The 27,525-nt window shown below is 47.9% G+C and overlaps 4 protein-coding genes across 6 annotated transcripts; 3 read left to right on the forward strand and 1 right to left on the reverse strand.

The window, feature by feature from the left end:
• Window positions 1–1,428: 1,428 nt before the first annotated feature.
• LOC116884967 lies at window positions 1,429–9,967 on the forward strand. Its single transcript, XM_032886175.1, has 12 exons — window positions 1,429–1,512; window positions 2,064–2,141; window positions 2,939–3,021; window positions 3,462–3,548; window positions 4,331–4,464; window positions 6,338–6,546; window positions 6,618–6,689; window positions 7,180–7,237; window positions 7,955–8,022; window positions 8,408–8,569; window positions 9,451–9,609; window positions 9,688–9,967. The coding sequence occupies exons 1-12, from the start codon at window positions 1,429–1,431 to the stop codon at window positions 9,883–9,885; spliced, it is 1,392 nt and encodes a 463-aa protein (XP_032742066.1). The 3' UTR covers window positions 9,886–9,967.
• A 1,401-nt stretch (window positions 9,968–11,368) lies between these two features.
• Slc35a4 (solute carrier family 35 member A4) lies at window positions 11,369–15,573 on the reverse strand. 3 transcript variants are annotated; one of them, XM_032885479.1, is made up of 4 exons: window positions 15,402–15,432; window positions 14,406–14,504; window positions 13,469–13,706; window positions 11,369–13,366 (listed from the first exon to the last, which is right to left on the reverse strand). In XM_032885479.1, the coding sequence occupies exon 4, from the start codon at window positions 13,119–13,121 to the stop codon at window positions 12,147–12,149; it is 975 nt and encodes a 324-aa protein (XP_032741370.1). In that variant the 5' UTR covers window positions 13,122–13,366; window positions 13,469–13,706; window positions 14,406–14,504; window positions 15,402–15,432; the 3' UTR covers window positions 11,369–12,146. The 3 variants fall into 3 exon arrangements, with proteins under 3 accessions (XP_032741370.1, XP_032741368.1, XP_032741369.1); XM_032885477.1 differs by having other exon boundaries at window positions 11,369–13,706; window positions 14,406–14,590; window positions 15,402–15,573; XM_032885478.1 differs by having other exon boundaries at window positions 11,369–13,706; window positions 15,402–15,420.
• Window positions 15,574–15,663: 90 nt separating this feature from the next.
• On the forward strand, window positions 15,664–22,806 carry Apbb3 (amyloid beta precursor protein binding family B member 3). The gene is made up of 13 exons (XM_032885475.1): window positions 15,664–16,040; window positions 16,318–16,475; window positions 16,554–16,630; window positions 17,586–17,646; window positions 17,812–17,958; window positions 18,076–18,203; window positions 18,452–18,457; window positions 18,599–18,713; window positions 18,819–18,903; window positions 19,286–19,369; window positions 19,626–19,741; window positions 19,882–20,073; window positions 22,286–22,806. The coding sequence occupies exons 1-13, from the start codon at window positions 15,992–15,994 to the stop codon at window positions 22,520–22,522; spliced, it is 1,455 nt and encodes a 484-aa protein (XP_032741366.1). The 5' UTR covers window positions 15,664–15,991; the 3' UTR covers window positions 22,523–22,806.
• Window positions 22,718–26,828, forward strand: Sra1 (steroid receptor RNA activator 1). Its single transcript, XM_032885480.1, is given in 5 exon segments — window positions 22,718–23,519; window positions 23,638–23,763; window positions 25,066–25,265; window positions 25,948–26,056; window positions 26,185–26,828. Coding segments are annotated over 5 exon segments (702 nt in total). The 5' UTR covers window positions 22,718–23,458; the 3' UTR covers window positions 26,391–26,828.
• The last annotated feature ends 697 nt before the right edge of the window (window positions 26,829–27,525 follow it).

Genomic DNA, 27,525 nt, shown 5'->3' on the forward strand with positions numbered 1-27,525 from the left:
GGTGGGCGCGACAATTTGGGAAGCAGAAGCAGGTGAATCTCGTGAGTTTGAGGCCAGCCTGGTGTATAAAGTGAGTTTCAGGACAGCTAGGGCCACACAGAAAAACCCTGTCTCAAAAAAACCCCAGAAAAACAACCACCAAAAAAACAAATAAACAAACAAAAAACCAACAACAAACCGACAAACAAAACAAAACCCCCAAAACAGCAACAGCAGCAGCAGCAGCAACAACAACAACAACAACAACAACAACAACAACAACAACAACAACGCCTGTTTAATGGCCGGAAGTTGGTAACTGCTGAAGCTAGTCACCTGAGGGCTCATTACACTGTTTTCTCCACCACTACATCACATCCCAAATTTTTCATAAAGGGCGAGGGATAACCACACCATAGAGGAGCGAGTGTCACTTCCTCTGAGAGGTATGTAACCTGTACACGGTCACTGACCACCCCACCCCGGGCCCACAGGTGAGAGTCATGAATGATTAATCGGAATTTGAGACGCTCAGAAGCCATGGAGACTGGAAAGGTGGTGAGCACAGGGGTTGCTGAGGGCCAGGAAGCTCCGTGCCCTCAGGGGGCTCACTCTGTCTCCTGCATCCCACCTGCCAAACTGACTGTGGTGGTAGAAGTGGTGTCGGGTCAGGGATCAGGTAAGGGTGTTGAGGGGGTCGGTTGTTGCTTGCGTAGCATGCATAAAACCCTAGGTTTTATTCACAGCTCTGCATAAACGAGAGAGAGAGAGAGAGAGAGAGAGAGAGAGAGAGAGAGAGAGAGAGAGAGAGAGAGAGAGAGGGGAGAGATGAGAGATATTTGGGGAGATAGTTGAGAGGTAGAATGCTTGCCTAGTGCTTGAGAGGTCCCAAATTTAATCCCCCAAATTATATTCAAAAGGTAAAAGAAGGCGCTGGAGAGCCTTCTGAAAGAGGTGGGGCTAAGCCGGCTCAGGGTGGAGGCTGAGGGTGAAGGCAAGGGTCGTGACCTTCCAGCTCATCTTCTGTTATGAAAACTGACATGAAGCCCACCTCTCTCAGGCCCCAAGGAGACCCATGACCCCACATTTGTTTTGGAGGGACCCAAGAGCCTTCGCCTACTTCAGCCAGGCTCCCCGGAGCCTCAGGTAGATGATGTGGGATGAGGGGAGCAGGGGAAGATGAATACGTGCGCACGCACACCGCTACTGAGCCCGCTGTGTCCACAGGAGCAAGGCTTCACCTTTGACAGAGTGCTGGGCCCCGGCGCTGCTCAGGTAGGGGTTCTAAGAAAGGGATGGGAGGAGAGTGGAAGCCCTCAGGCTTCTGCATCCTGGGATTCTGAGTGGTCCAGTCGTTTTGCTCAGGGCATGCTGTCACCTGATTCAGAGGGGTGTGCCTGTGTGTTCCTACAGGAAGCAGAACAGGAGCTATTGACACAAGTGCAACCCATGCTGGCCTCTGTGGGACAAGGGTACAATATAGCTCTCCTGCTCCAGGGCCAGGACACAGAGGCGCCCAGGTTTGTGCCTCAGGTAAGGAGCGACCAGCACACAGGTATCCTGATGTTCAAGTATTATTTAGGAAATCTTTGCCTGCTCACCCCAGCCAGACTAGGGACAGCTTAGATGCCATGCATGGCACACTGGTCCTTGAAGGACGTTTTACCAAGGATACTTGGAGCCAAGAAGACAAGATAGAAAGCCATGGCTCATGGATGAATGAATCTGGGAGGGGTGGCATCACAGATCAGATCTCAGATCTATCTAACGTCTACACTTCTTGTAACACAACAGACACTACACTTGAAAGCTTTACTACCAAGGTTTCATTAAAAATACCCCCAAGTCAAAATGGCTACCTCAGAACCTTACCACACCCATTACCCAGCAACAGCAAGGCCGACAGAAGATGCCTGCTTGCTTGTCTGCCTTCAGGGCATGAGGTCTACGGTTGGGGACCCAAACCCTTTCTGTTCTGTCTACCATGTAACCAGCACGCACACAGGTTACAGATTTCATCCTCAGGAAGTGCTAAGGGTCAGAAGGATGTTTCCTCATCCCCACTGAGCTCCTCTCCCTACTAGGTCCTGCAGATGCTGTTTGAGGAAGCTTTGCCTCTCTGCAGCTCTGACCCTGTGCTTTGTAAGCTCAGTCTGGTGCAGGTGAGGTCAGGAGCAGGGCGGGGGTGGGAAGGCAGAGCCAAGTGACACACAGAACCCCTCCCCCTCCTGTGATGCTTGCGGAGAGTGAGAAGAGGGATGGGATATATATATGGGGTTAGAGGGTGTGTGCTCTTTGGTTAGTGGTTCAGTCTCCAAGAGCCCCAAGGTTAGGTAACTCTTTTGGTCTTCCTATGGAGTTCCTATCTCCTTCCAGACCCTCAATCCTTCCCACAATTCTTCTGTAAGAGTCCCCAAGCTCCAACCACTGTTTGACTGTGGGTCTCTGCATCCATCTGAGTCGGCTGCTGGGTGGAGCCTCTTAGAGGATAGCCATGCTAGACTATATAGCAGAGTCTCATGAATAGGGTCAGGGATTGGTGCTTGCCCATGATGGGTCTCAAGTTGGACCAGTTATTGCATGGCTTTTCCCTCAAACTCCGCTCCATCCCCCATCCCTGCATTTCTTATAGACAGGATAAATTTTGGATAGAGAGTTTTTAGGGTGGGTTGGTGTCCCTATCACTTTACTGGGATTCCTGCCTGGCTACAGGAGGTGGTCTCTTCAGGTTCCACATCCCCGATGCTGAGATGCACAGCTGAAATCACCCCCATTGATTCTTGGGTGCCTCTCCTATCCCAGGTCTCTGACATGTCCTTGAGATGCCCCTACTCCCCATCCCTGCCAGTGACAGATTTCCATTCATTCTAATGGCCAAAATTCTTGATCTTACTTAGTCCGCGGGACCTACAGGAGGGAAAAGGCTTTGCTTGTGACAGTTGTCTTTGTGTGATCCCAGATTAGCCGCAGTGGACAGGCTCGGGACCTGCTTTCCCCATGTCTGGAGGACCTGCCAGTACTGGATGTGGCCCCTCTGGGCTTGTAAGTGTTGAGGCCCAATGGGACAGGGGTGCTTGCCTTAAAGCACAGTGACATCTTTGAGTTAAGCTATTGGAGGTTTCTACTCTGCCATCCCAGGAAAATGAAACCCTGAGCTTGCGGTCATGCTTACTTGGGTCTAGATGGCTCCCAGACCTCTCTTTCCACCTTCTTACCTTCATCCCACACCAATATATCTTATTGTCCTCATATCAAATATATTTCAACTCGCATGCCTACCTTTATGGTCTGAATCAGTCTAGTAACCCACTGGGTGGTTCTGAACACCTCCGTGAACGGTTTTTCCCATCTTTGAAATGGGCTGGACTAACCTGTTTCCCTTCCTGGGAAGAGCACAGGAGGTAAAAACAAGGTCAGGAAGGTGAGACATTCAAGGAGGCATTCTGGGCTGAAAGGCAGTATTCAGCTTCCCCTTACTTCAGGGTGGTGAAGGACGCCAGCGAAGTGGAAGTGTCTGATGCCCGAGATGCCTCTGAGCTGTACCTAAAGGCTGCTGGGAGCGAAGGCAGGTGAGGACCAGACACCTGTCATCCCCCTGCCCTCAGCCCCGCACAAGTCTAGGTTTCATTCCTGAGCTGGTCATGTCCTCTGCAGGACATGCTCTCTGCTCACCCTTACCATGTCCTTCCCTGGACCTGAGACCCAGCAACTGTGGCGAGGTTCCTTGAGGATCATGCAGCTTCCTGGAGACCCGTAAGCCTCAGGGGTCTTGTTACGTTGGGAAGTGAGGTGGAGGCCAAAGCATGGATATGAATATCCAAAGCTGAGATTGGAAAACCCCCAAGTAGACAGCCCATCTTTATACCCCGTCCCCTCAATGTTCAAAAATAATGAAGACCTCAAGTAGACACAGCTAATTATCATTTCAGGCCAATTTGCAAGATGCGCAAGCATCATGGGAATATTGCGGAATTCGTAAGTGTCTGAAAACAAAGTAGAAATGAAGGGGCAAACATAACCTGAGTATCAGGGTATTCTAGGCTTCTTTCTTTTATCATGTAAGAGTCTTTTAAAAATATTCATTTATTTTTATTCGTACGTACATGACTGTTTGTCTATATGTGCACCACATATGTCCAGTGCCTACGGAGACTAGAAGAGTATGTTGGGTTGGCTAGAATTGGAGATCTAGGTAGTTATGAGCCTCTTGACATGGATGCAGCAATTCCTGTTAACCTCCTGTGGAACAAAGAAAGTTGTAAAAATGTATCTTGTTGGGTACTTCTGGCCAGAGTTACTCCTCCCCATCTACCACGGGGCATTCCTTGCCTTTCTTCCCTCCCCCTGGCAGAGACTGCCCCCTGCTGCAAGTACTGGGTGGTGACCCTACTGGTCACCTGGCGGAGGGCTCTCTGCCTTGGATCATCTCCTGGCTCCTGGAGGCAAACAGCTACAGTGGAGTACTTCTTCGTCTGGACCCCCGAGGTAGCCGAGAGTGGAGGTGGGGTCCTTTGGAAAGCTTCAGCTTGCTTCATGCTCTTAATCAACCAGTCCCCGCCCAATTGTAGCCCAGTCAGAGAGTCTTAGGTTCTGAGTGGGGCAGTACTCAGGAAACCATCATCATCAGCACGACACGGCCAGAAGACTCAAGGGCAAAGCTAATAGGGAAACCAGCCTCAAAACTTTAACCTCAGAGATTTTCAATAACTACCAACTTCTTCCTCTCCTGTCTTTTGGGACAGTTTCCTAATGTAGCTTAGGTTGTTTTTGAAGTATATATGTAGTCCAGGCTAGCTAGAACTTATCACCTTTCTGTCAGCTTCCTGAGTATGGGGGTTATAGTTGTTTGCCACCACATTCAGGATTTTTTTAAAAAAAATATTGGGGTTGGGGATTTGGCTCAGTCGTAGAGCGCTTGCCTAGGAAGCGCAAGGTCCTGGGTTCGGTCCCCAGCCCCGAAAAAGAGAGAAAAAAAAATATTTACTTATCTTATTGATATGAGAACACTGTAGCTGTCGTCAGACACACCAGAAGAGGGCGTCAGATCTCATTACAGATGGTTGTGAGCCACCATGTGGTTGCTGGGAATTGAACTCAGGATCTCTGGAAGAGCAGTCGGTGCTCTTAACTACTGAACCATCTCTCCAGCCCAACATTCAGGATTTTTATCAAGCATTTTGACACCTGTTCTCTTCAACAGGGTCTTGCTGTAGCCCAGGCTGGCCTTGAACTCCTGGAAATCTGCCTGCCTCAGCATCCTGAGTGCTGGGATTGCAGGAGTAGGCGGCCACATCCCGGAACATAGATCTGATTCACAAATGAGAGAGAGGCCGGCCTAATTCGTAGATGAAGAGAGGACCACAGAAAACACTAACCTGTTTTCACATACCCATGGTGGACGAGGCCTCTGAAGCTGTAATGCCAGAGATTTGGGAGGAGGATACAGTGGGGGACATAGATTAGACAGCAACGAAGCTGAGCACGGTGACACACACCTGTAATGCCAACACTTGGGAGACTGGGGTAGGAGTACTGCAGACTCAGGCCAGAATGAGTTACACAGCCAGATAGTCCTGTGTATAAGACGCTGGAAAACACCACCATCATCAAATAGCTTCACGGTAAGGCCTTGGAGTTGATTCACAACAAATGAAAGTGTGTGTGTAGGGGAACAGTAGTTAAAGCTGGAGGTAGACAGCTGACCCTCTGTCTCCACAAACAACATTCATTTGGCTAACAGTTCCCAGACTTCCTCCTATCCTTAGCTTGATGGAAGAAAGTAAGTTAGAGCATCTCAGACCCTCAAGATTTTAATCAGAATATACAACTGATCTATGTCTGCAGGGAGGATAAACTTGTGCTTATCCGCAGGTGAGTTTTATGTTCTGACTAATGGTGCAGGCTTTAAGAGGCAGACAGTTTAGAGTTGATGTGGATAAAAAGATAAATCCGAGAGCAGCCTGAGCACAGGGCCATCAAGCACAGTGAAAGTCAAATAGGAGTAATTAGAGGACAAGAAGATGATGGTGGTGATGATGATGATGGTGGTGATAACAGTGATGATAGTATGACGATGATTTTAGATTGAACCTACTACCCATAGCAGGCAAATCTACTCCTGAACTACATCCCTAGCCTCTTTTACTTTTTATTTTGAGATGGGTTCACTAAGTTCCAAAACTAAACCTTGAACTTGCTATTGTGCCTTGTCCACCAGAGTAGCTAAGGTGACAAGGCTACTAGACCTGGCAAGGGTTAGGCTGATTTTGATAAACAGTCCACGATAGAAATCTAGAGTACTACAGCCAGTGTGCTCAGCGGTTCAGGAAAGAGTTGTCTAGTGTGTGTTTCTTTCTAGGTAGCTCCCCAAGTTTGCTCCAGAATGCTCTGTTGGGGGCCTCAAGAAAGAGGGTGCAGGTGAATGACGTGAAGCCCACCCTGTGGAACGCAGTAGAGGAGATGAGGGCTCGCAGGGCCACCCTGAAGATGCTGCGCTCAGGCCTTCTTGGAGACACCTTGACAGATGGTGGGTTGAACCGACTAGGAAGGGCACTCTGGGAACTACAGGTAAGCAAGGTGAGATGTGGGGACACCTTTATCAGGGGTGGCCCATACCCACTTGAGTCCTTCCTTCCTAGGTGGTAAAAGCCTGGGACCCAAGAAGCCATGCACCCAAAGGGGCTAAGTCTGTAAGACTCCCTGTACCACAGGTACATTTTCTCATCCAAACTCTTGGAACCTCCATACATGTCCACCTCCTTCTTCTTTGTTTACAAAACATCCCACTTATTTATTGATCCCCAAATATTTATTGACCATGCATTACATGTTGGATACAGAGCCCTGTTAGCCTCGGGAGTTCCCTGCCCTGGTAGAATTTAGTCTGAGAAGAGAAAATTACATTGTTGTGCTTAATGCTCTGAAAAGTTTGGTAATATCTGACTCTGAGACATCAATGCGCCTTGCCAAGATGAGAGTAAGATCTCCTAGGAAGTGAGTTCTGATGGAGTTTATGAAGACAGTGAAGAACATTCTAGGCGGAAACTGAAACCATCAGATGCTTGATGTCTCTGGGGAGCTGCAAGCAACTTAATTGTCTGGAGAACGGAGACAGACAGAGTCAGGAACAGACTGGAGCTGAGGCAGCCAGGGCACACAGGCTTTATAAATCTAAGGAGACATTTGGTCTGTCTCTTGAAGGTTGAAGGCAAGCCACTGAGCTCCTGTAAGCAGGGGAGACACTCCACTCATTTGTCAGGTGAGCAAACTGAAGAAGTGCGAGCAGCCCAGAGTCACACACATCACTGCAGGCCCTGGGATGGGTGCTTTAATCCCTTTGGGTCCTGTGCTTCTCAACCTTCCCCATGCTGCGGCCTTTAATACAACCACCACCCCCACCATAAAATTATTTTCGTTGCTATGTCCTAGCTGTGATGTTGTTGCTGCTATGAATCATAATGGAAACATTGGGTTTTTTCCATGGTCTTAGTCAACCCCTACGAGAAAGTTTCCTTTGACTTGTAAGGGGGCACAACCCCCAGGTTGAGAATCAGTACTTTAGACAAAGCCTTTCTTGTCCAAAACGGGGCATTGTCTTCTAGGATTTGCTACAGGGTGATTGAACCTAGCCCCCTTTTTTCTTTTCTTTCTTCTTTTCTTTTCTTTTTCTTTCTTTTCTTTTCTTTTCTTTCCTTACTACTTGTACCTCCTGAGTGCTGGGGTTGTAGATATGTTCCACCATCCCCATCCTCTTTTCCCTGTAATTGCATATTCACAACCTACTTTTACTGACCTGGGTTAGGGAATTAAGCTTGATAGCTCCTTTTTCCCCCTTGGCAAGTGTTTTACTGCCCTGGGCTTTATTTGCATTGTTATTCATTCTGTGGTGTGTGTGTGTGTGTGTGTGTGTGTGTGTGTGTGTGTGTGTGTGTGTATGTGTACATGCTTTTAAATGACTAATGACACTTTCCTCTAGAGGCTGGAAGAGGATTTCTAGGGTCTGGGCTCCACCAAAAGCATCCCCTCAGGCACTCTGAGGAACGGGTAACAACACTTCACATACCCACCCCTACTCCACGCCCCCCCCCAAAAAAAAAAACAACTGGAAAAGTTGAGGGAATAAGGGATCCTCAAGCTTTGTGCTGACATCAGGGAGAAATAGAGTATCTGCGGTCAAGGTTTCCTGGATCTCATAGGGAGGATCATAGTGGTGGTGGGATCTTTATACTACTACAGTACCCATCAGCAGAGGGAGTACCTCCTCTCTCCACTGGCAGCCTCCTGGGTCTCATCTCAGTCTATGGACTCTCCCAGGCCAGTTAGATTCTGGGATCTGTCATAGCATTGAAGTTCTGTTGGAAAGGTTGTTGTTTGTTCCAGATGTATGCATGCCCTGCATTCTAACTAAGCCTCAAATGATGCCATTTAGGCCCATCAGGCCCCAGATGTGGCCCTGCAGTTCTCTCTGGCCCAGGCCCGGAGGCAGAGACTTCGAGAAGAACACCAGGTTTGGATCCAAGAAGAGCTAAAACATTTGGAACATCGGGAGGAAGTGGCCTGTAAACAGATCGAAGGCACAGTGGCAGAAGAGGTAAGGAGCGAGAACGGAACTTGAGACACTGTGGCAAGGACTAGACTGGATCATAACCGGCCAGTCCATGTGTGTGCCACACCCCTCTCAGCCATGTGGAACACAGAAGAGGCCATACTCAGTGCTGTTTGCTATGATGGGCAGCCACTGGCAGGTAGGAACAGTGAGATCCACTTTACCCAGGCTGCAGGGGGTAGTCAGAGGATACTGGGTCTAAGGAGAGACTCAGAGTTAAACTAGAATCAGCTCAGGAATTCAGTGCAGTTAGTTCCTCGAGGGTGCTCAGTAAACAGTTGTTTAAGAAATAAAACGTGGCCTGTGGTACAGGCCTCTCAGCACACAGGAGGCATAGGCAGTAGAGTTCAAGGTCAATCTAGCATATAAAGAAGACACTGTCTCATTCCCATCCTCATCCTGCAAACAAACACACGCCCATGCATGCACACATACACACACACTAAAATTTCAAAGAACTAACAAACTTTTGTATGTGGTGAGTGGGGACATGCTCTCAGGCAAGGTCGAACATAAGCAGAACAGAGGGAACGGCAGTAAAATGGAGACCATGGATTGTTCTGTCTGGTTAGAGCCTAGCAAAAGAGAAGGTTACAGAGACAGCATGTTATGTCTCTGGGTCTGGATTTAACTCTAGTGAGGACGGGGAACTCCAGAAAGCATGTGTCATTTCAGCTCTGTCCAGCGGTAGTCATGGGAATTTGGTCAATTAGATTACTTCCTTGATGTACTGTTTGCAAATCTGCAAAAGGGAAACTTTAGTCTTAAGGCTGTTAGGGATAAAGTGAGATCCGATACGTGAAATATTTAGCATAAAGACTTGCACAGAGGTGGCACTCACCGAAAGGTACAACTTATCTTTGCAGGCTTGCGTGGAGAGAGGCGGTCAATGGAAGGAGCAGGCAGTGCTGAAACTTCAGGTGGAGGCCCTGCAGGCGGAACGGGACATGGCAGAGCAAGATCTGGTGGTCCTATACGACCTGTATGTACAGGCTGCCCGCGCTCGGACGTGCCACTTGCTGCAGGTCAGTGGAGACCAAGGGCAGGCCTTAAGTTGGTGCCAAGGTTGCTGGACCAACAGGCGCCTCTGAATCTGCACACAGGTATTCCAAGCATGGCAGGGGATGTGGGAAGAGAAGGCTATGGCCACAGAACATCGCCACCGCAGTCTGCTGGCTGACATCCTTCAAGATACCATTGATCTGGCCTTGAAGAACCAGGAACTCCAGGCCCAGAACCAGCAGCCTGAGCAGGGTGCAGACAGGGCCAGCTGTGCTGGAATCCTGCCTGGGGAAACCTGATCCAGAACACTCTGAGGCTACTTTCCTTTGTCCGCATTCATGAAGGTTCAGAAGGGAGAGGGAGGTGGGGCATACCAACCAAGATGGCTCTCATTACAGAAATCTACCACCACCAGCCATGTCTCCTTCTACCAATCTCTGCTAAGTGCCCAATACCTAGTAGTTCTTTTTCCCCCTTGCTTCCTGTAGTTGACCCTCATTCAGAAAAAACCCGTTATAGTAATTGCCTAAGGACAGTCAGCTAAGTAGCAGAGGGAACATTCTCTTCCTCCTGTGCTGGGGATAGAACCCAAGGCCTCTGGATGCCAAGTATCTTCTCTACCTTTAAAGTACAGCCCTAACCCTGCAACCTTTTCTCTTTTGAGACACGGTCGCATATAGCCCAGGCTAACTGGAACTTGCTATATAACTAAGGTTGACCTTTACTTACTGGCTTTCCTGCAACTAACTTCAGAGTGCAGGGACTGTATGCTGGCATCAGGACAACCAGCTCGCTTTGAAAAGCCTACCCAGTGTTCTGCCATAAGAGCAGGATCTGACCTTCCTCTGACCAGGAATTCAAAGGACAGATGATTACAGGTGTCAGAACCAGAGGGATTAAGAGTCAAAGCAGTGGCTGGGTATGCCATCTCATGCCCATAAACTCTGTACTCCAGAGGCTGAGGCAGGAGGATTGCTTCTAAATTGAGGATAGCCTGGGCTATAGAATTCATTCCAGGCTAGCCTGGACTATGATGCGAAACTCTGCCCCCAAACACATTTGTGGACTTAAGTGTTTTCTAGCCTAATTCGTTCTGCTGGGCTATTTTCTAGTCCCAAGAATTTCTGAATTCCTCAGAGCTTAAGGTGATTAAAAGAAAAAAAATTTTTTCAGTGCTGGGGCTCAAACACAGGGCCTTGAACATGTAGGCACATGCTTGGCTCCTCAACTACAATCTCAGCCCTTTATTTTTTATCCCTTGAGAATAACTCAAAATGTAGCCTAGGCTGGCCTTTCATTTTAAAAGAAACTATCTTTATAGTTGGTGGGTGGGTATGTGACTGCCATGGAGGCCTGAGGTGCCAAGCCCTATGGAATTATGGGCGCCTGGGAATTGAACTTGAGTCCTTTGTAAGAGCAGCATGTAATCTTAACCACTAAGCCAGCCCCACTTGCACTCTTGGTCTTTCTGCCTCTATCTCCCAAGGAGAGTTACAAGTTTGCTTCATCACACCCTCTCAATGCTTTGTTTTTCTCAGACAGCCAGCCTGACCTGAAAGCTGAGGTTTTCCTGCTCTACCTCACAAACCTGGGGTCACAGGTGTGGCCCACCATAACTGGTCAAAAAGTCTGAGATCCACAGAGCTCCCCAAAGGAACAACACCACTGGCGGGCGACAGCTGGCAGAATCATTTTTTCCCACTCTGGATGTTACTCCAAAATTACCTAGAAAACTCAGTAAAATCATGTTTGAGGAGAGCCATGAAGCACAGAAGACAGGACAACTGTAAATGGTTGTAGGAAGCACCTACAGCCAGGACACTTTATTAAGACCTTATTGCTGAAGTAGTTTGACACTGATTGGCTATAAACGTTTTCTGGACCTGGTCCCTGGTTACTCTGCAGAACCCTCCCAAGTTGTTGGAACTTAGGACACCTCTGAAGAGTGGGAAGACAGTCCCTCCTAAGTGCTTCAGAGGTAACGTGGGCTTCAACAGGGCTCTCGGGTTAGCACAGGGGTCAGGAGTGTAGGCTTAAGCCAGGGCCCAGGGGCAATGTTCCCTGAGATGAGTCAAGCCCCAGCTCCCTCTGACCTTTCCAGAATAATGGATGGGAAAGGGGAACAGCACTGTAGAGGGGGCAAACTAAGCATCTCTTCTGCAGAAGTCATGCTGGGCTGGAGCAGCCAGCACCAAGCTTGGAAACAGAAAGTCTTCAGGAGTGACCGCAGCAGGTGAGAAGACAAACTTCACTTGAAGCAGCCATGTACATGCAGGACAAGGCAGGGTGCTTCAAGGACAGGCTGCCCAGGCCTGGGTTTGGGCTCCCAGTTCTTTAGATGAGGGAACACAGAGAGTGCAGTTAGGTGTTTCCTTAACCAAGCCCACTCTGCTCCTAGGGCTAACTCTCGCACTGAACATGCAAAGGCTAACCTGGACACCTTAGCTTTTCTTACAAGGCACTTGTTAGAGGGTTGCTGGGGATTGCAGGGGCCTGGGAAGTGACTCTGGTGGTTGCATCTAATCTACGCAGCCACAAGTGAGTGCAGGTGGTCAAGGACTTAGGGGCTACCATAGTACAAGCACACAGCCAGACCAATGAGCAGTGCGGCCAGGAAGAAGGTGGCTGTGAGCTGCAGCTGCAGCAGCACTGCTGACAGCACAGCATTGACCACTAGCGAGCAGGACACGATGAAGAGGCGTGTGATGCTGCTGCCATGCTTCATGACGGCTGACATGAGCAGTCCATTTACTGCCTGGTTCAGCACCACCAGCACTGCCCATCCAGAGAAACCCTCTAGGAAGCCTGGGCCCGGGCCACTGCCAGCGTACAGTCCAAGGTTCAGGATTACCCCAAAAGTGTAGAGGAAGAGGTTCTGAAGAGCCAAGGGCAACCGCTGTCGCTTCATGATCAACTCTGTGTACACGGAGGACAAGCCAGAGATGAGGCAGTATAGGATGAGGAGCAGAAGTCCCAGTGGAGTGATATGCAAGGGCATGGGACGGGCTCCAGCTGCTGACGGGGGCCCCGGAAGGGTGTTCCCAGGTTCCTGAAAGCCACCTGAGGCATAGCAGGCTCCCGCAGCCATCAGCAGCAGCAGCGCCAACCCCTGGCGCGCAGAGAGGCGATGTCCAAGGCAGAGGCAATACAACAGAGCTGTGCTTCCAATCTTGAGATTGCTCAGCACCTGATAGGTGCTGGGGTCCATGTAGCGCTGCAGATAAATCACCAGGTTGTTGTTGGCGCCATAGAGCAGAGCTGATAGTGCGAAAGGTGCGGCCTGACGCCAGGGTGGCGTGCCCTGGGGCCATGTTTGCCAGCCTACCAGGAGGGAGAAGGCGCACAACAGGAGCTTGGTCAGTTCAGTGAGTAACACAGCTGAGGAGGGCCGGAAGGGCACTCGGCCATCCACATGGCACAGTGCTAAGAATGGCGCATGGGCACCATACATGGCAGTGGACAGGAACAGCATCAGGGTCCAGCGAGCCTGTTTTGGCCGGGCTAGGCCTGGCATACCCCCATCTTCTACACTCATGGCCCACACCAGATCCTGGGTGTCCTGGGTAGCTAGCAAGGGACAGAGGGACTGGGACACAGTTGTAGGAAATTGAGTATAGAACTGTGGTACATCACCAGAGAGAATACTGAGGATCAGAGACAGCTGCACATTCCAGTTAGGTCTTGAAGAGGGGGTTCATGACCCATAGTTTTGGGGTCAGTCCCATGGAACTAGGGAGGGAAGGAGTGTAGGGTGCAGGCTGACAATGCATTGTCCACTCTCTGCAGGAAGAAAGGCAGGGAGGAAAGAGGCAGGAGGGGTGGGGTTAGCACATGAACAGCAGAACGAGCCAGGCAGAGTGGCTGTGACAGGAAGGTCTCTACCTGCAGGCCCAACATGCTCATCCTGCCTTCTCCACAGGGGCTAGTCAGGCCCCTTTCGTAGTGACCTAAAGTAGTTCTTCAGTGTCTTCTCCACGTTGGGTACAGCGTATGCCTGAGCCGCGTAGATGCCAGTGCAAGTGCCCACTGCAAAGCCCAATATTGCAGATGCCCTCAGTTTGGCCACCATGTATCCTGCCAGGAATCCCTTGAAGAACGGGGAGGACAAGAGCGAGCCATCCTGCAGGATAAGACACAGAAGGAAATCAGGCGTGCTCTCCTTTTCTCTGCCTGGGAGCTAAGCTGAGCTTAGAGCATACAGCCACTTGTGCCTCCCTGCTGATAGCTGTGTTTTCTTCAAAGATTATCTCAAAGTTCTGGAGCTAGAAAAAGAATGGAGGGGTCCCAATCACGCAATACCAGGATCCTAGGTTCAGAGGACTCTAACCAGAACCCCATTCAGCCAGAATGAAAAAAAAAAAAAAAAAAAAAAAAAAAGGCTTCCAAGGAACCTGCCCCTTAGTTTCTTTGTTTCTTCATTATCTAGCATGGTCTCTGATGACCTTACCCCTGTTTCATGTTTATAATGCGGCTTACCACCAAGGCTCTATCTGTGTAGTACCTGGAATGTCTGCACATATACCTTTCATCTATTTAAAACCCACGTAAGATCTGAGCTCAAGCAGCGCTATTCCCCTCCCTCTGCTTTCTGGATTTTTTACAAGGTCTCTTGTGTGTAGTATTGGTCTTATGCATAGGCTGGCCTACAGCTTTCTAGGTAGACCAGGTTGGCCCTCAACCTGTGTACACAATAGGCAGTTCAAGTGCTATTTTATCAGGGAGACTTGTCTTGGGTCCTCATTGTCCACTGTAAAAAGAAAAACAAAAAAACAAAACTCTGTCTCCTTTTCAACATTTCTAAGAGCAATGGGACCCTTACCTGGCCTACGCCAGTGTTGACTTCATTTTCCACACGCTGCTGTAGGCGCTCCAGCTGGTTCTTGAGAAATGTCAAGTCCTTAAGCTTGGGCAGAGAATCCTAGGACAAGGGAGAGGCTGGCTCCAGCAGACTTGACCCAGTCCCATGCCCTGCTCAATTTTATCAGAGGCTAGGAACTAGGTGAGCTGTGGGAGGGATGATGGGAAGAACCAAATAAATCTCTTCCTGCAACACCTTCCTGGGATGGCAGTGATAAAGGAAGACAGACAATGAAAAGCATGCACATGGAGGACAGGGAGGTGACAGGTGGGATGTGCACCAGGAACCCATGACAGTTACAGAATCATATAACAAGCAGAGGAACTTCCAGTTAGCATTATGTAGGAAGTACTCTGACTGATGCACAAGCTTGCTGAAAATGGTCATTTGTCTTCTTTAACTGCTGTGTTCCAATACTTGAAAAACCGGCAGGCTATTAGTAAATCTGTAGGTGACACGGGGCTTCCAGACCAAGTGTGGATAACGGGTTGAAGCAGTTCCCTGTACAATTCAAGGTTAACCTAATATATGCTTAGGCCATTCCACACTGAACATGATACATGGATATGTGAGAATAACTGTCAGCAAGAGTATGACTAAAAGACTCAAGTCTTTTATGTGAGCATGTGAGTATGAAATTCAACGAGTGAGCAGCGTGTTTGAATGAGGGTGGTGGTAAAGGAGGACTGGAAACGCTGTTTCTGTACGGCAGACTTCAGGGGCTAGAGAATGGGCCCGAGTGAGGATTGTTACTGAGTGAATATATTAGAATGTGTGCTCATAGATAGAAACCGTGTCCGTCCCCAGAAGGCTAACACTTCCCTAATGCCCCCTGCTGTTGAGTCAGTTGACAGGAACTCATAAAAAAAAGTCACCCCTGACGTCTCTGTTCAAAACTAAAATGGTTAAGGAACGTGAATACTACGCCGACTGAAGCAGCCCTCGCTTTCAACTCACCTTGTCATCCGCCATCTTCCCCTTTCGAACTTGTTGCGCATGCGCAGCCCCTCCTCCTCATGGCAAAGGCTACTTCCATTTTTAGAGGCACTTCCGGGGCATTTCGGGGGTGGGGGGAGTTGAGGAGGGGAAGGCGGGGCGTTTTTGGTGAAGGCTGTCCTCACAGAAAAGGCCACAGTGCTCCTCCCGTCTGGTCTTTTGCTGTATGTTTGTGCGCAGGGGTAAAGGTCGGGGCGTGATGATCTCATGCTCCACGGGATGATCTCATTCGCGCCCTGGTGCACAGTGTGCACGTTCTCCTTGCCGGTCTTCCGCCGTCGGAGGAACTCATAGTTACCGACCGGTGCGGAGTTCATCGTGTCAGTACGCTTCGTAGGACACACGCACCGAAACACGCGAGGACTCGGGAAACCAGACGCACAGGCAGCTCAGGCCCGCCTCTGCCCTCCCCCAAGGCCGTCCCTATCCCGCCCAGTGTTTGTTTGCGCGGTGCCAGTTGGCCCGGCGGTCTCCGGCTCAGAGAGGCTGGGCTTGTGTGCCCTGCAGCTCCGGAGGTCGCCTTGGGCGGAGAACGCAGGCCAGTCGAGACTATGCTGGGCAAGGATTATATGCTGGCCATCATTCTGGTCAACTGCGATGGTGTGCACCGAGGGTCCGGTTGGGAGGACCAAAAGCCAAGGGGAGATGAGGGATGAAGGAAGGCTGCCCGAGGTTCAAACACGGGGTGGTGGTGATGGCATCTCGGGGGTGAGAACCAGGGGATAATTGAACCTTGACCTTTGCATGTGCTATCTTTAGGATGGGAGTTGATACTTAAGTTCAGGGCTGTCTCCTATGGGATGGAGCGAGGGTTATGACGGTAGTGTTGGGAGCTCACAAATAACGTGTGCCCTGCTTTAATCCCTTTTTCCTGTAGATGACTTGTGGGGGGACCAAAATCTGGAGGGGGAAACAGGCCTACCCCCTGGCTGGAGAAAGATCCGTGATGCTGCAGGAACTTATTATTGGCATGTACCCAGCGGTAGCACTCAGTGGCAGCGCCCAACCTGGGAACTAGCAGAGGACCCAGGAACGGTGGGTAGAACAAGAGGATGGAGCCTGAGCTATGGGTGGACTTACCTGCTGTTACACTGACTGATCTCTACTCCACAGGGAAAAGAGGGGATTTGGGAACTACGACCCCCCAAGGGGAGGTCTTTCTCCAGCCTGGACAGCTCATTGAACCGAAGGTAACACCCAGGCCTTGAGGTTATTGTGGCACTCAACAGAATGCAGCTGGATCCACAAATTGCTTTTTTTTTTTTTTTTTTTTTTTTCGGAGCTGGCGACCCGAACCCAGGGCCTTGCGCTTCCAGGCAGCGCTCAACCACTGAGCTAAATCCCCAACCCCTCCCCCCCCCCTTTTTTTTTTTGAGACAGGGTCTCATGTCTCACTGAGTACGTAGCCCTAACTGGCCTGGAACTCACTATGTCTACCGGGCTGCCCTGGAACTCATAGAAATAATACCATGCCTGCTTCCACAATTTGCTTTTAAACAGTGCTTCTGGGAACTTTTGTTTTGTTTTTCTCAGAGCTGAGGACTGAACCCAGGGCCTTGTGCTTGCTAGGCAAGCGCACTACACTGAGCTAAATCCCCCAACCCCTACTTCTGGGAACTTTTGTCTGTTTGGGACTCTCTTTGTACTTGGCTTTGTCTCATGTTCTTGACTTTGAGTATTTTGAATCATGTTCTAATAGATCCCATCCATTGACTTCATTTTTTTTTTTTTTTTTTTTTTTTTTTTTCCGGGCTGGGGACCCAACCCAGGACCTTGCGCTTCCCTAGGCAAGCTCTACCACTGAGCCAAATCCCCAACCCCATTGACTTCATTTCTTTTGGGGTTTCTATTCTATGTTCTAGGCTATCTTGTTCTGGTTTGGAAGCTTTTGTCCATATTTTAAATTCATATTCATATTTATGTCTTTTAGTTTATGTTTGTGTCTTGTGTCCTAAATTTCTTCAAATTTTAAACTATTCTTTGTTGATTTACTATATTCTGAGTCCTATTTCTTCTGGGTTTGCATTTCTGGGGCTGTATTTTGGGTCTTGTCCCAAATCCTGTGCTGGTCAGGTAGGTTAGGTTTTACTGTTGCTTCTACTGTAGGAACCTTAATCCTTTTACTGTCTCTACTCTCTGTTCCAGTAACTCTCTAACATGGTATAATGAAGATTCCTATGTCCGGAGCCTGGAGCCAGGAGCTAAGGTAGTGATTCGACATGATGGCCAGTTTAAGACATTGGGAGATGTCAAGAGAAAGATTAGGGGTAGGATAGTAAAGAGTAGGACTGCCAGAGTTTATATGTATGGATCCCGTGTCATCCACCACTCCACTCGACATCTCGTCACTTCTTTTTCTCTGTCTTATCAGTGCTTTGCAGTCCGCTCTCTGGGCTGGGTAGAGGTCCCTGAGGAGGACCTGGCACCAGGGAAGAGCAGTATTGCTGTCAATAACTGTATCCAGCAGCTAGCCCAGACCCGAAACCGGAGCCAGCCTCATGATGGTGCCTGGGGTGAGGTGAGCTGTCTGATTTCCCCAGGGGGTCAGCCTATGCCTCAGCAGAGGTAGGTTTTTTCTGAATTGCTTGTTTCCCATGTTAACCAACTTTATCTGTCAACTGTCTGTCCTTGGCAGGGCCAGAACATGCTGATGGTCCTGAAAAAAGATGCCATGAGCTTGCTGAATCCCCTGGACCACAGTCTGATCCATTGTCAGCCTCTGGTTCACATCCGTGTATGGGGTGTGGGCAGCTCCAAGGGCCGGTGAGGACTTCTGCATTCCCCCAACTCTGTGAGAGTTGTTTCCCCCTTCCCCCTTGCAGGCTGTGATCCCCACTGATGCTGAACCCTTGGACACAGATCCTCTGATGTGGACCCAGCACGGCCTTCCCTGCCTGGTTCATCCCTGGTTGGGGTGGGTGGGCCCAACCCCAGCTCAGCAGGGACAGATAGGGGAGAGTCTGAGAGACTGGGCTGATTTTCTCCTGTGCTCCCACATGCTTCTGGAACAGTGACAGGTATGTGATAACTGGGTTCTCTAAGCCCTATCCCTGCCTCTCCCATTCCAACGGTGCCGTATCTTAAACCTAACTGGTGAAGCCTCTCACAGGCACTTAGAAGCCTCTGCCCCTAACAAGCTTTCTCTCCGCCCCTGCCAGGGACTTTGCCTTTGTTGCGGGTGACAAAGACAGCTGTATGCTCAAATGTCATGTGTTTCGCTGTGATGTGCCCGCAAAAGCCATAGCAAGTGCTCTACAGGAGCTCTGTGCACAGGTGAGGGCCAGTGGTGGGCAGGGAATGTGAAGTTGGGATAGGGGGAGCTTGGCCTTACCCTGATTTCTCTCCCGTGTACCTCATGCTGCTTGCATTGTATTTTAGATCTTGTCAGAGAGGGTAGGACTCAGTGGAGAAGCTGCTTGTTGTTCCCCAGATCCTATTTCCCCTGAAGACTTCCCAAGGCAAGGTATGGGGAAGGGCTTGCCGCCGTGCACCATCAGGATGCTTTTGTGAAAGATTGAGGTGGTAAGGGGGCTGGGTTCCTCCCAGGAGAGTCCAGACCCAAGGACCCAAACAGTGAATTGGAGGTGGATCTATAGGTTTTTCCTTTAGTAGCAACAGCTCCAGCCTGAGTCCTAGCATATTCATTAGTGTGGAGAGGCGGGGAATGGTAAGGCCTGTCTGTAATCCCAGCACTAGAAGGCAGAGATAGAGACTGTCACACATAAGGTCACTCTGCTCATCATAGAAAGTTCCAGACCAGTTCCAGATTACATAGTGAAACCCTGTCTTCAAACTACACACAGGAAGGGTGGGAAAGGGCTTAGTGTGTAATGTGTGTATTTCAGTGGAGTTGCTGGATGCAGTGAGCCAGGCTGCTCAGAAGTATGAGGCACTGTACATGGGGATCCTACCAGTCACCAAAGCCATGGGTGAGGACTAAGGGGGCTGGATGGGTGTGGGTGTGTTGGGAAAGGGAAGTAAGGTCTATGCAGTACCTAGTCTTAAGAGTTCTTGCATGGCCTTAGATAGCCGGAAATATATCCCTTCTTCCAACTCAGAATTTCAAACTCAGCTCCATCTATTCTCTTCCCATCGCTTTGAATCCTAAGTTAATGAAAGAGTCCTAGAATCTCCCAGGAGCCCTTTCTATCTAAGCCAGACAACACAGTAGGCATGTCTCCTTAGGTATGGATGTGCTGAATGAGGCCATTGGTACCCTCACTGGCCGTGGGGACCGGAAAACCTGGGTCCCCGCTATGCTCAGTGTGTCTGACTCTCTGATGACTGCACATCCTATTCAGGTACTACTAAAGGGTGAAGTTTGGGGCCTTGGAGGGTAAGCAGGCATGTCGAGGTGGGGGTGTGTGTGTCTTTACTTGGTTCTGGAAGTATTGGGTCTGGCCATTGCTTAGTTTGTAGTGATTATGCTTTATGTGGGCAGGCAGAGGCTGGTGCAGAGGAAGAGCCACTGTGGCAGTGCCCTGTTCGCCTTGTAACCTTTATTGGTGTTGGCCGTGATCCGCATACCTTTGGCCTCATCGCTGATCTTGGTTGTCAGAGCTTCCAGTGTGCAGCTTTCTGGTGCCAACCTCATGCTGGGGGACTCTCTGAAGCTGTGCAAGCTGCCTGCATGGTGAGTTGGGGATGGAATGGGAATGGGAAAAGGGTTTTTCTGCCACTCTGTACTGTGGAGTAGGGCAGCTCTCTTTAAATCATAACCCAGTGATCACAGAACCAAATCTGGTTCACAGATACATCTGGCTTTTTAATACTGTTTTTGCGAAGTCTTGTGTTGGTTTCTAATATATGAAGTCTAGGGCATTCCACATAATAATTGCTATTTCTGCTAATCTTAAACTATGGGGAATGCTAATATAAGGTACACACACACACACACACACACGCGCGCATGCACGCACACGCATACATACACACATGCATACACACACATGCATACACGCACACACTCATGGGCACACTTATACAACACATTTCAGCATTTGGATGAAGTGCTATATGGAGTTGGCCCCATTTTAACTGATTCAACATACTTCTTGATGTATGTGGTCATTAAAATGTAGGATGTGGGCTGGAGAGATGGCTCAGTGGTTAAGAGCACTGTTTGCTCTTCCAGAGGTCCTGAGTCCAATTCCAAGCAACCGTTACATGGTGGCTCACAACCATCTGTAATAAGATCTCATGACTACTTCTGGCATGCAGATGTGCATGGAGATAGAGCACTCATATATTAAATACATAAATCTTTTAAAAAATATAGGATGCTTAAACTACACTATTCAGTTTACTTAATTCAGTTCACTTATTAATGCAAACAAATGACTATCCACAGGATCCACTATAATTAATCCTGCGCATTCATCTGTACAGACGGCCCACACAGCCTTTGCCATCACAGAATACTCTAATAGAACATAAACACATCAGAAATAAGATACATACTACGTGATGATGGAGATGGTTCCTCAAGAAGCAGACAGGCTACTGGTAGGGGAGAAAAAGGCATCCAAAGAAGTGTGCCAGGTGAAGAGACATAAGGCAGGTATACCAGAGAACCTCAGGATTGGAAGTGAGAGGTGTGGATTAGAGTACCTGAAAGAACATGGTATGCATGCCCTGCAAGAAGATAGAGGAGAACAAAAAGAATGGCAGAAGCCAGGTCATGAGAACCTTAAGATTAGCCTGGGGCACTAAAGACCCTTGAAGGGTTTTAAGCAGGACAGGAAAGTGAGATTTGTGGATTTTATCTACTTAAGCTAAATTGCAGATAAACAAGAGGAAGTAGAAAGGCTAAGTAGAATCTGCTCTGAATAATTTAAATAAGAGGTTGATTGGGATAGTTATTTCGGGAATGGATTGAGTTTATAGACTTTTTCTACACCAGAGAATCTGTTTTGCCAGAGACTGGTACAGAACAGTGAGAGATGGGGAGAAGAGGCTCATAGTATAATTAAGAGGTAGGTATAATTAAGAGCGCATGTTTTGGCCAAGCAGTAGTGGCTGTGAATGAATTCCAGCATTCACGAGGCAAGTGGATCTCTGTAATTTTGAGGCCAGTTTGCCTATAGATTGAGCTCTAGGACAGCCAGGCTACACAGAGAAACCCTGTTTCAAAAATAGCAACAACACAACAACAACAAAAAGAGTGCAAGTTTTGCAACTGGACAGACTTACATGTGAATGTCAGTTCTAACATTTTCTTTTTTTTTTTTTTTTTGGTTCTTTTTTTCGGAGCTGGGGATCGAACCCAGGGCCTTGCGCTTCCTAGGCAAGCGCTCTACCACTGAGCTAAATCCCCAACCCCAGTTCTAACATTTTCTATTTGTGAGACCTTAGTGTTTCTCAACCTAATGCTCTGATCCTTTAATATACTTCCTCATGTTATGGTGAACCCCTGCCCCGGACATAAATTTATTTCATTCCTACTTTATAACTTTAATTTTGCTACTGTTATGAATTGTAATGTAAATATTTTATATGTGACCCCTGCAGGGGTTTGTGATCCACAGGTTGAGAGCCACTGCCTTAAACAAATCATTTATTAGCTCGGAAACATGGTTATCTTCATTTGCAACACTTCATAAATAACTAGGTTAAATTATCATACAAAGCACTTAACACAGTGACTAGCTTTCCTTAAGTACTCACTAAATGTCAAGTTTTATGTTTTTGTTCCTGAGAGGTACCTGGGAATGCTTTAGGTACTTGAGGCATGACTGTGGACCTTGATCATACCAAACAGAATTCTTGGCCAGTTACCTGCCCCATGGAAGCTTTTAGGTATGCAAGGGCAGAAAGCTGGATATTCATATTCCCATTCTTCCTAGGTTCAGTACCAGAAGTGTCTAGTGGCCTCAGCAGCTCGGGGTAAGGCCTGGGGTGCTCAGGCTCGCGCTCGCCTGCGGCTCAAGCGGACCAGCTCCATGGACTCCCCAGGCGGCCCCCTTCCTCCCCCTCTACTCAAAGGAGGGGTTGGGGGTGCTGGAGCAGCTCCTCGAAAGCGGGGTGTCTTCTCATTTCTTGATGCCTTCAGGCTAAAACCTTCTCTTCTCCATATGTCCTAAATTGATCTTAGAGGGCTGGGGAAAGAGGCTCTATACTCTTCCAGTCCCTAGGGTTCTGTAGCCTCTCATCTTCCTGCCATCCCTGATCCTTGCCTACTCTGTATTTATGACCAAGTTCGTTGTTTATATGGATGACTGAGAGGCCCTGCACTCTAACTTAGGCCTGTGGCACCACTTTCCTTTGGTCCTTTTGTTCCTTGCCCCTGTCCAGCCCTGGACAATTGGCTCTACCTCATCAACTTTATAGCAGAATCAGTGAAAATAAAAATCCCTCAGTAATCTCACTAGTTATGAGTATATTGACCTGGGCTAAGATTGGGGGCCATCAGCTTGTGTGAGGTGGGTATTATGCTTGGTGTTGGTCATAATATGCTTGTAGCCATAATTAGGACATGGTTCATGGAAATCTGACTCCATTCAGCAAAGAGTTTCTAAGAGCTTTTCTATATCAGATATTAAAGTAGGCCTACTTGTAAGGGTTCCTTCTGAGACTTTTAGAGGAGAAACAACCAAATCAGAGAAGACGGAAGAGACCATGTAGTCTAACCAGAAATTATCAGAGGGTTGTGGGAGCTCAGATGACACTTGTCCAAGGCATTTCAGAAGACTTCTGAAGAGTTGACATATCTGAGTACTGAAGATGAGCTCTTGTTAGCAAGCCTAAAGAAAATGAATGCAAAGATTGTGCAGGGCAGGCTACTGATATGTGACCTTCCAGAGGTGGACGTGGTTAACTATGGCAGGAACTTACGGTGTTTGCTTGAATTTGCCTCTGAGAGCAAAATTGGGGACATTAGAAAAAAAACTACCTATTTGGTATTTTGTGATTAAGGGCCCCGGATCCTTAGCCAGTTGTCCTTTAAAGAACTGGTGCTGGGCTGTCTAGGCAGCTCCTCCTATACTGCCAGGCAGCTTGAGTGAGCTACCACCCCGGAAATGACGTGCTGCCCTGCTGGCGGTGCGGAAGTGGAGATGGCGGAGCTGTACGTGAAGCCCGGTGAGCGCGGCTGGCGGGCTGGTGGTACTCGCCCTCTCCCGTCCCCTAAACCCCAGTGTATGCTCCATTGGTCTCTTGGGTTCCTGGTCTCGTTTCACACACTTCTTCGCCTTCGCAGGCAACAAGGAACGCGGCTGGAACGACCCGCCACAATTCTCCTACGGGCTGCAGACTCAGACTGGTGGAACCAAACGCACTCCCCTTACTAAGAGGGTTGCGGCCCCACAGGATGGATCCCCTAGAGGTGGGTGAGGGGCGTGGGCAGAATCCTGTGCAAAATGGAAAAGATGGTATCTGGGATAAACCTGTCCTATTGGCCTATTTTCCTCAAGGACTCCATAAGAAGGGTAGGGAATCCAAGGCTCAGCGCAGGCGCTTTTTGAGCCTGATCTTTTTGCAGCTCTGATTAGTAAATGGTATGTTAAGACCGTTTTCAATTGTTTCTATCCTAGATCTCTTCCCAGGATCCCATAGTCTTTGTCTTATAAGCATCTTAGATTTTGTGTTATTTACTTGTTTAATAGTAGGTATTTACTGATCACCTGTCAAGAGGCCAGAACTGTTTGAGTGCAAACTAAAAAATAGCAAACTAATAAGTTTTTGATTCCACAGTCCACACTAGCTAGAGATAAAATGACACGTGAAATATTGTTAGGGACTTTGCAGAGGAAACTGGGGTAGCAAGTTTCCAGGGTAACCAAGGTATCTGGGGAGCTATTTAAGTAATCACGGAAATGAGACAAGTTAGGCACTAAAAGATGCAAAACCATTTCCAGCACAAGAGACAGGTAAGTGCAGTCTCTAAGGTGAGAACTTGGCCTAGTTCAGAGTGCTCCAAAAGACTTTTTAAATGGAGGGATGGAAGGTAGTGGGATGCCACATTTGATTTGGTATAATAGGTTTGAAGATCATCCCTAAAGGAGAGGTTGTGGATAGGGGCTTAAAGACGAACCAAGACAGAACCTTAGGGGTCTCTAGCACCTAATGATTGCACAGAGAAGACTGGTTAGAATTAAGTCTTAAATCAATAGTGAAGATAGTTTAAGTTAGAGATAAGAAACCAATAGATTTAACATTTCTGTAATTAATCTTCAAAAGCAGTTGGATCTCTTCAGTTTGAGGCAGTTTCAGTTGAGCCTGGTCTAAAAAACAATAACTCAAATTCCAGGACAACCAAGGCCATGTAGAGCAGCTAAGAAAAAAATAGAATGTGGGGCAGGAGAGATGGCTCAGTAGTTAAGAGCACTGACTCCTCTTCTTGAGGTCCTGAGTTCAAATCCCAGGAACTACATGGTGGCTCACAACCATCTGTAATGAGATCTGATGCTCTCTTCTGGTGTGTCTGAAAACAGCTACAGTGTACTTAATAGTAAATCTTAAAAAGAATATGAAGGGGTTTTTGATAGCAAATACTGCAGTCTATTTGTACATTCATAGCATGATAATTTGTATTAGAGTCAATGCTGTGAACAAAGTGAAATGAGAAGATGGGAATAAAATGAGCATTGTAAGGGACTAAGCCTTGGTGTTGATGTAAACATTTCAGCCCCAGAAACTTCTGGACCACCTCCAGTGGATCATCCACCTCCTTCAAGTAAGGCTTCCAGGCCTCCACCCATGGGGAGCTGTCCTGCTTCTGGTGTGGACCCCCCAAGTTCCCCAGTCATTGAGTCTGAGACTCTAATAGAAGACGTGCTAAGACCTCTGGAACAGGCATTGGAGGATTGCCGTGGTCACCGAAGGTAGGCCCCTGGCACTTCAGGGCGGAAAGGACTCCTATCCAATCAAATATGGTTCTTAAAGACAGATCTTTTGGAAAGGGAATAACACTCAAGTGTATATAAGAAATACTCAAGTTAATAAAAAAAAAAAAAAAAAAAAAAAGACAGATCTTTCAATGGCCTCTTAAGGACTCTTAGTCTTTCCAGGAAAATGGATACTGATGTCAGAGGGTTTCTCAGAACTTTTGAAGGACCAGCCAGTAATAGAGACCTTGTGGAGATGAGTTATCTTTAACTCCTATTAGTGAGTTATAAGCTTACTTTTTTAACAAAGCCATTCAGAATATACTGTCAATTTTGTACCTAGTCTGGGAGAAACAAACAAGCTTTGTATGAAGGTTTCTTCAGCTCTCTAGAGGCAAAGGCTTGAAGAAAAAGGAAGCAGCATGGTACTCTTCTTCAAATTTTCAAATGTTATTTGAACAGTAACGGTAAGACTCTGAGGAGCTGAGGAGGCACTGAAAATTTAAAATTCTTGTCATGTGTATCTTTTGTCTTGGGAGGACAATGGCTTTATCGTATTTGTAGTGGAGGGCCTCTAAGCCTTAGGTAAAGAAATATGAACTCTAATGATTAAGACTCAAACCCCTCTGAGCCAGAAGTGAGCACATGCCAGTAGCGCTGAGCTGGATGGGCTTTTGTTTCAGAAGCAGGTATGTGATGATATCAGCCGACGCTTGGCGCTGCTTCACGAACAGTGGGATGGAGGGAAGTTGTCAGTACCTGTAAAGAAGAGGATGGCACTGCTAGTACAAGGTATGACTGGGGGTCCTTTATCACCCCATTGATGGTTGAATCAGTGGAAAGGTTCTAAATGATTGGGAGGGGAGGAATGGAAGACACAACTTTTACTATTTGCTTGCTCAAGCCCTGTTTCTCTTCAGAACTTTTACACCACCAATGGGATACAGCAGATGACATTCATCGATCACTCATGGTTGACCATGTGACTGAGGTCAGTCAGTGGATGGTGGGAGTTAAAAGATTAATTGCAGAAAAGAGGAGTCTATCTTCAGAGGAGAACAAAGAAGAGAAATCTACAGTGGTACCTGAGAACCAGACAATACCAGGCTTCCAACCATCTTCATAATGCCGGTGGCTCCCCAGACTCACCTCACATGACTTCTATGCCTTAGTGTGGACGGCCTCTTCTCACTTGGCTCCCTTTTACCACCAGGGAGACTGCTGGTCTTGATGGGCCTGACCAAAGATCCTACCTAGGCTACTGCAAGATCACTTGTTACTCATGTGTACATTTCAATAAACATCTCAATGGTGGGAAGTGGGTAGGAAAGGTGAGCCATTCTGAGCCAGACTGGTTCTTTCTGATGTCAGCTCCCCTGCTCCATGGATACTACTGCTTGTTCCATTCATCAAGAAGGGCCTTGATAGGGATACCCAGATTGCTCCCTGCTCTTCTCAAAGTTAGACTGGAAAGTGTATTTATAATGTGGCATGGCGTCTTTGGATAATATCATTTCAGCCTGAGAATAGACTCAAACAACTGGAAATTTCCTTTCAGAAGAAACCATTCCTTTTCTTCTATTTCTGGTGTGTTGCTATAGGGAGTAGAACCAGTAATTGGGTTTTCTGCTGTTTAAACTGAAGGAGAAAAAGACCAGATTTCTGCATTCTTGTTGGGTGTTGCATACACCTGTGGTCTGAACAGTTGAGACATGGAGACTGGGAGAGGAGTTCAAGGTTACCCTGTACTACAACTACATAGTGACTTGAGGCCAGCCAAAACTACATTGCTCTCCTATTACAACAACTAGAGTACTGATATTTGGGGTCAGGATAATCTGATTTACTGAACAAGGTGATGCCTAATTTGGGTTTCAGTGTAGGCCCTAAATTCTTTTAAAGAAAGATTTATAGGGGTTGGGGATTTATAGCTCAGTGGTAGAGCGCTTGCCTAGCAAGCGCAAGGCCCTGGGTTTGGTCCCCAGCTCCGAAAAAGAAGATTTATGTTCATGAGTGTTCTATCTGCATATATGCCTACACACCTGAAGAGGGCATCAAATCCTACTGTAGATGGTTGTAAGATGTGGTTCTGTTGTCCAGACTTGAAACTCAGGACCCCCGGAAGAGATGTCCGTGCTCTTAACTACTGAGCCATCTCTCCAGCACCATCCCCAAAGTCATTTCTAACACTTTAAAAAAAAGAAAGGAAGAAACAGCTGTGAAACAGAAACATATTGGTGGTTATGCTGAGAAGAGGATAT

Source organism: Rattus rattus, chromosome 15 (genome assembly GCF_011064425.1).
Source record: "Rattus rattus isolate New Zealand chromosome 15, Rrattus_CSIRO_v1, whole genome shotgun sequence".
Classification (NCBI taxonomy): Eukaryota; Metazoa; Chordata; class Mammalia; order Rodentia; family Muridae; genus Rattus; species Rattus rattus.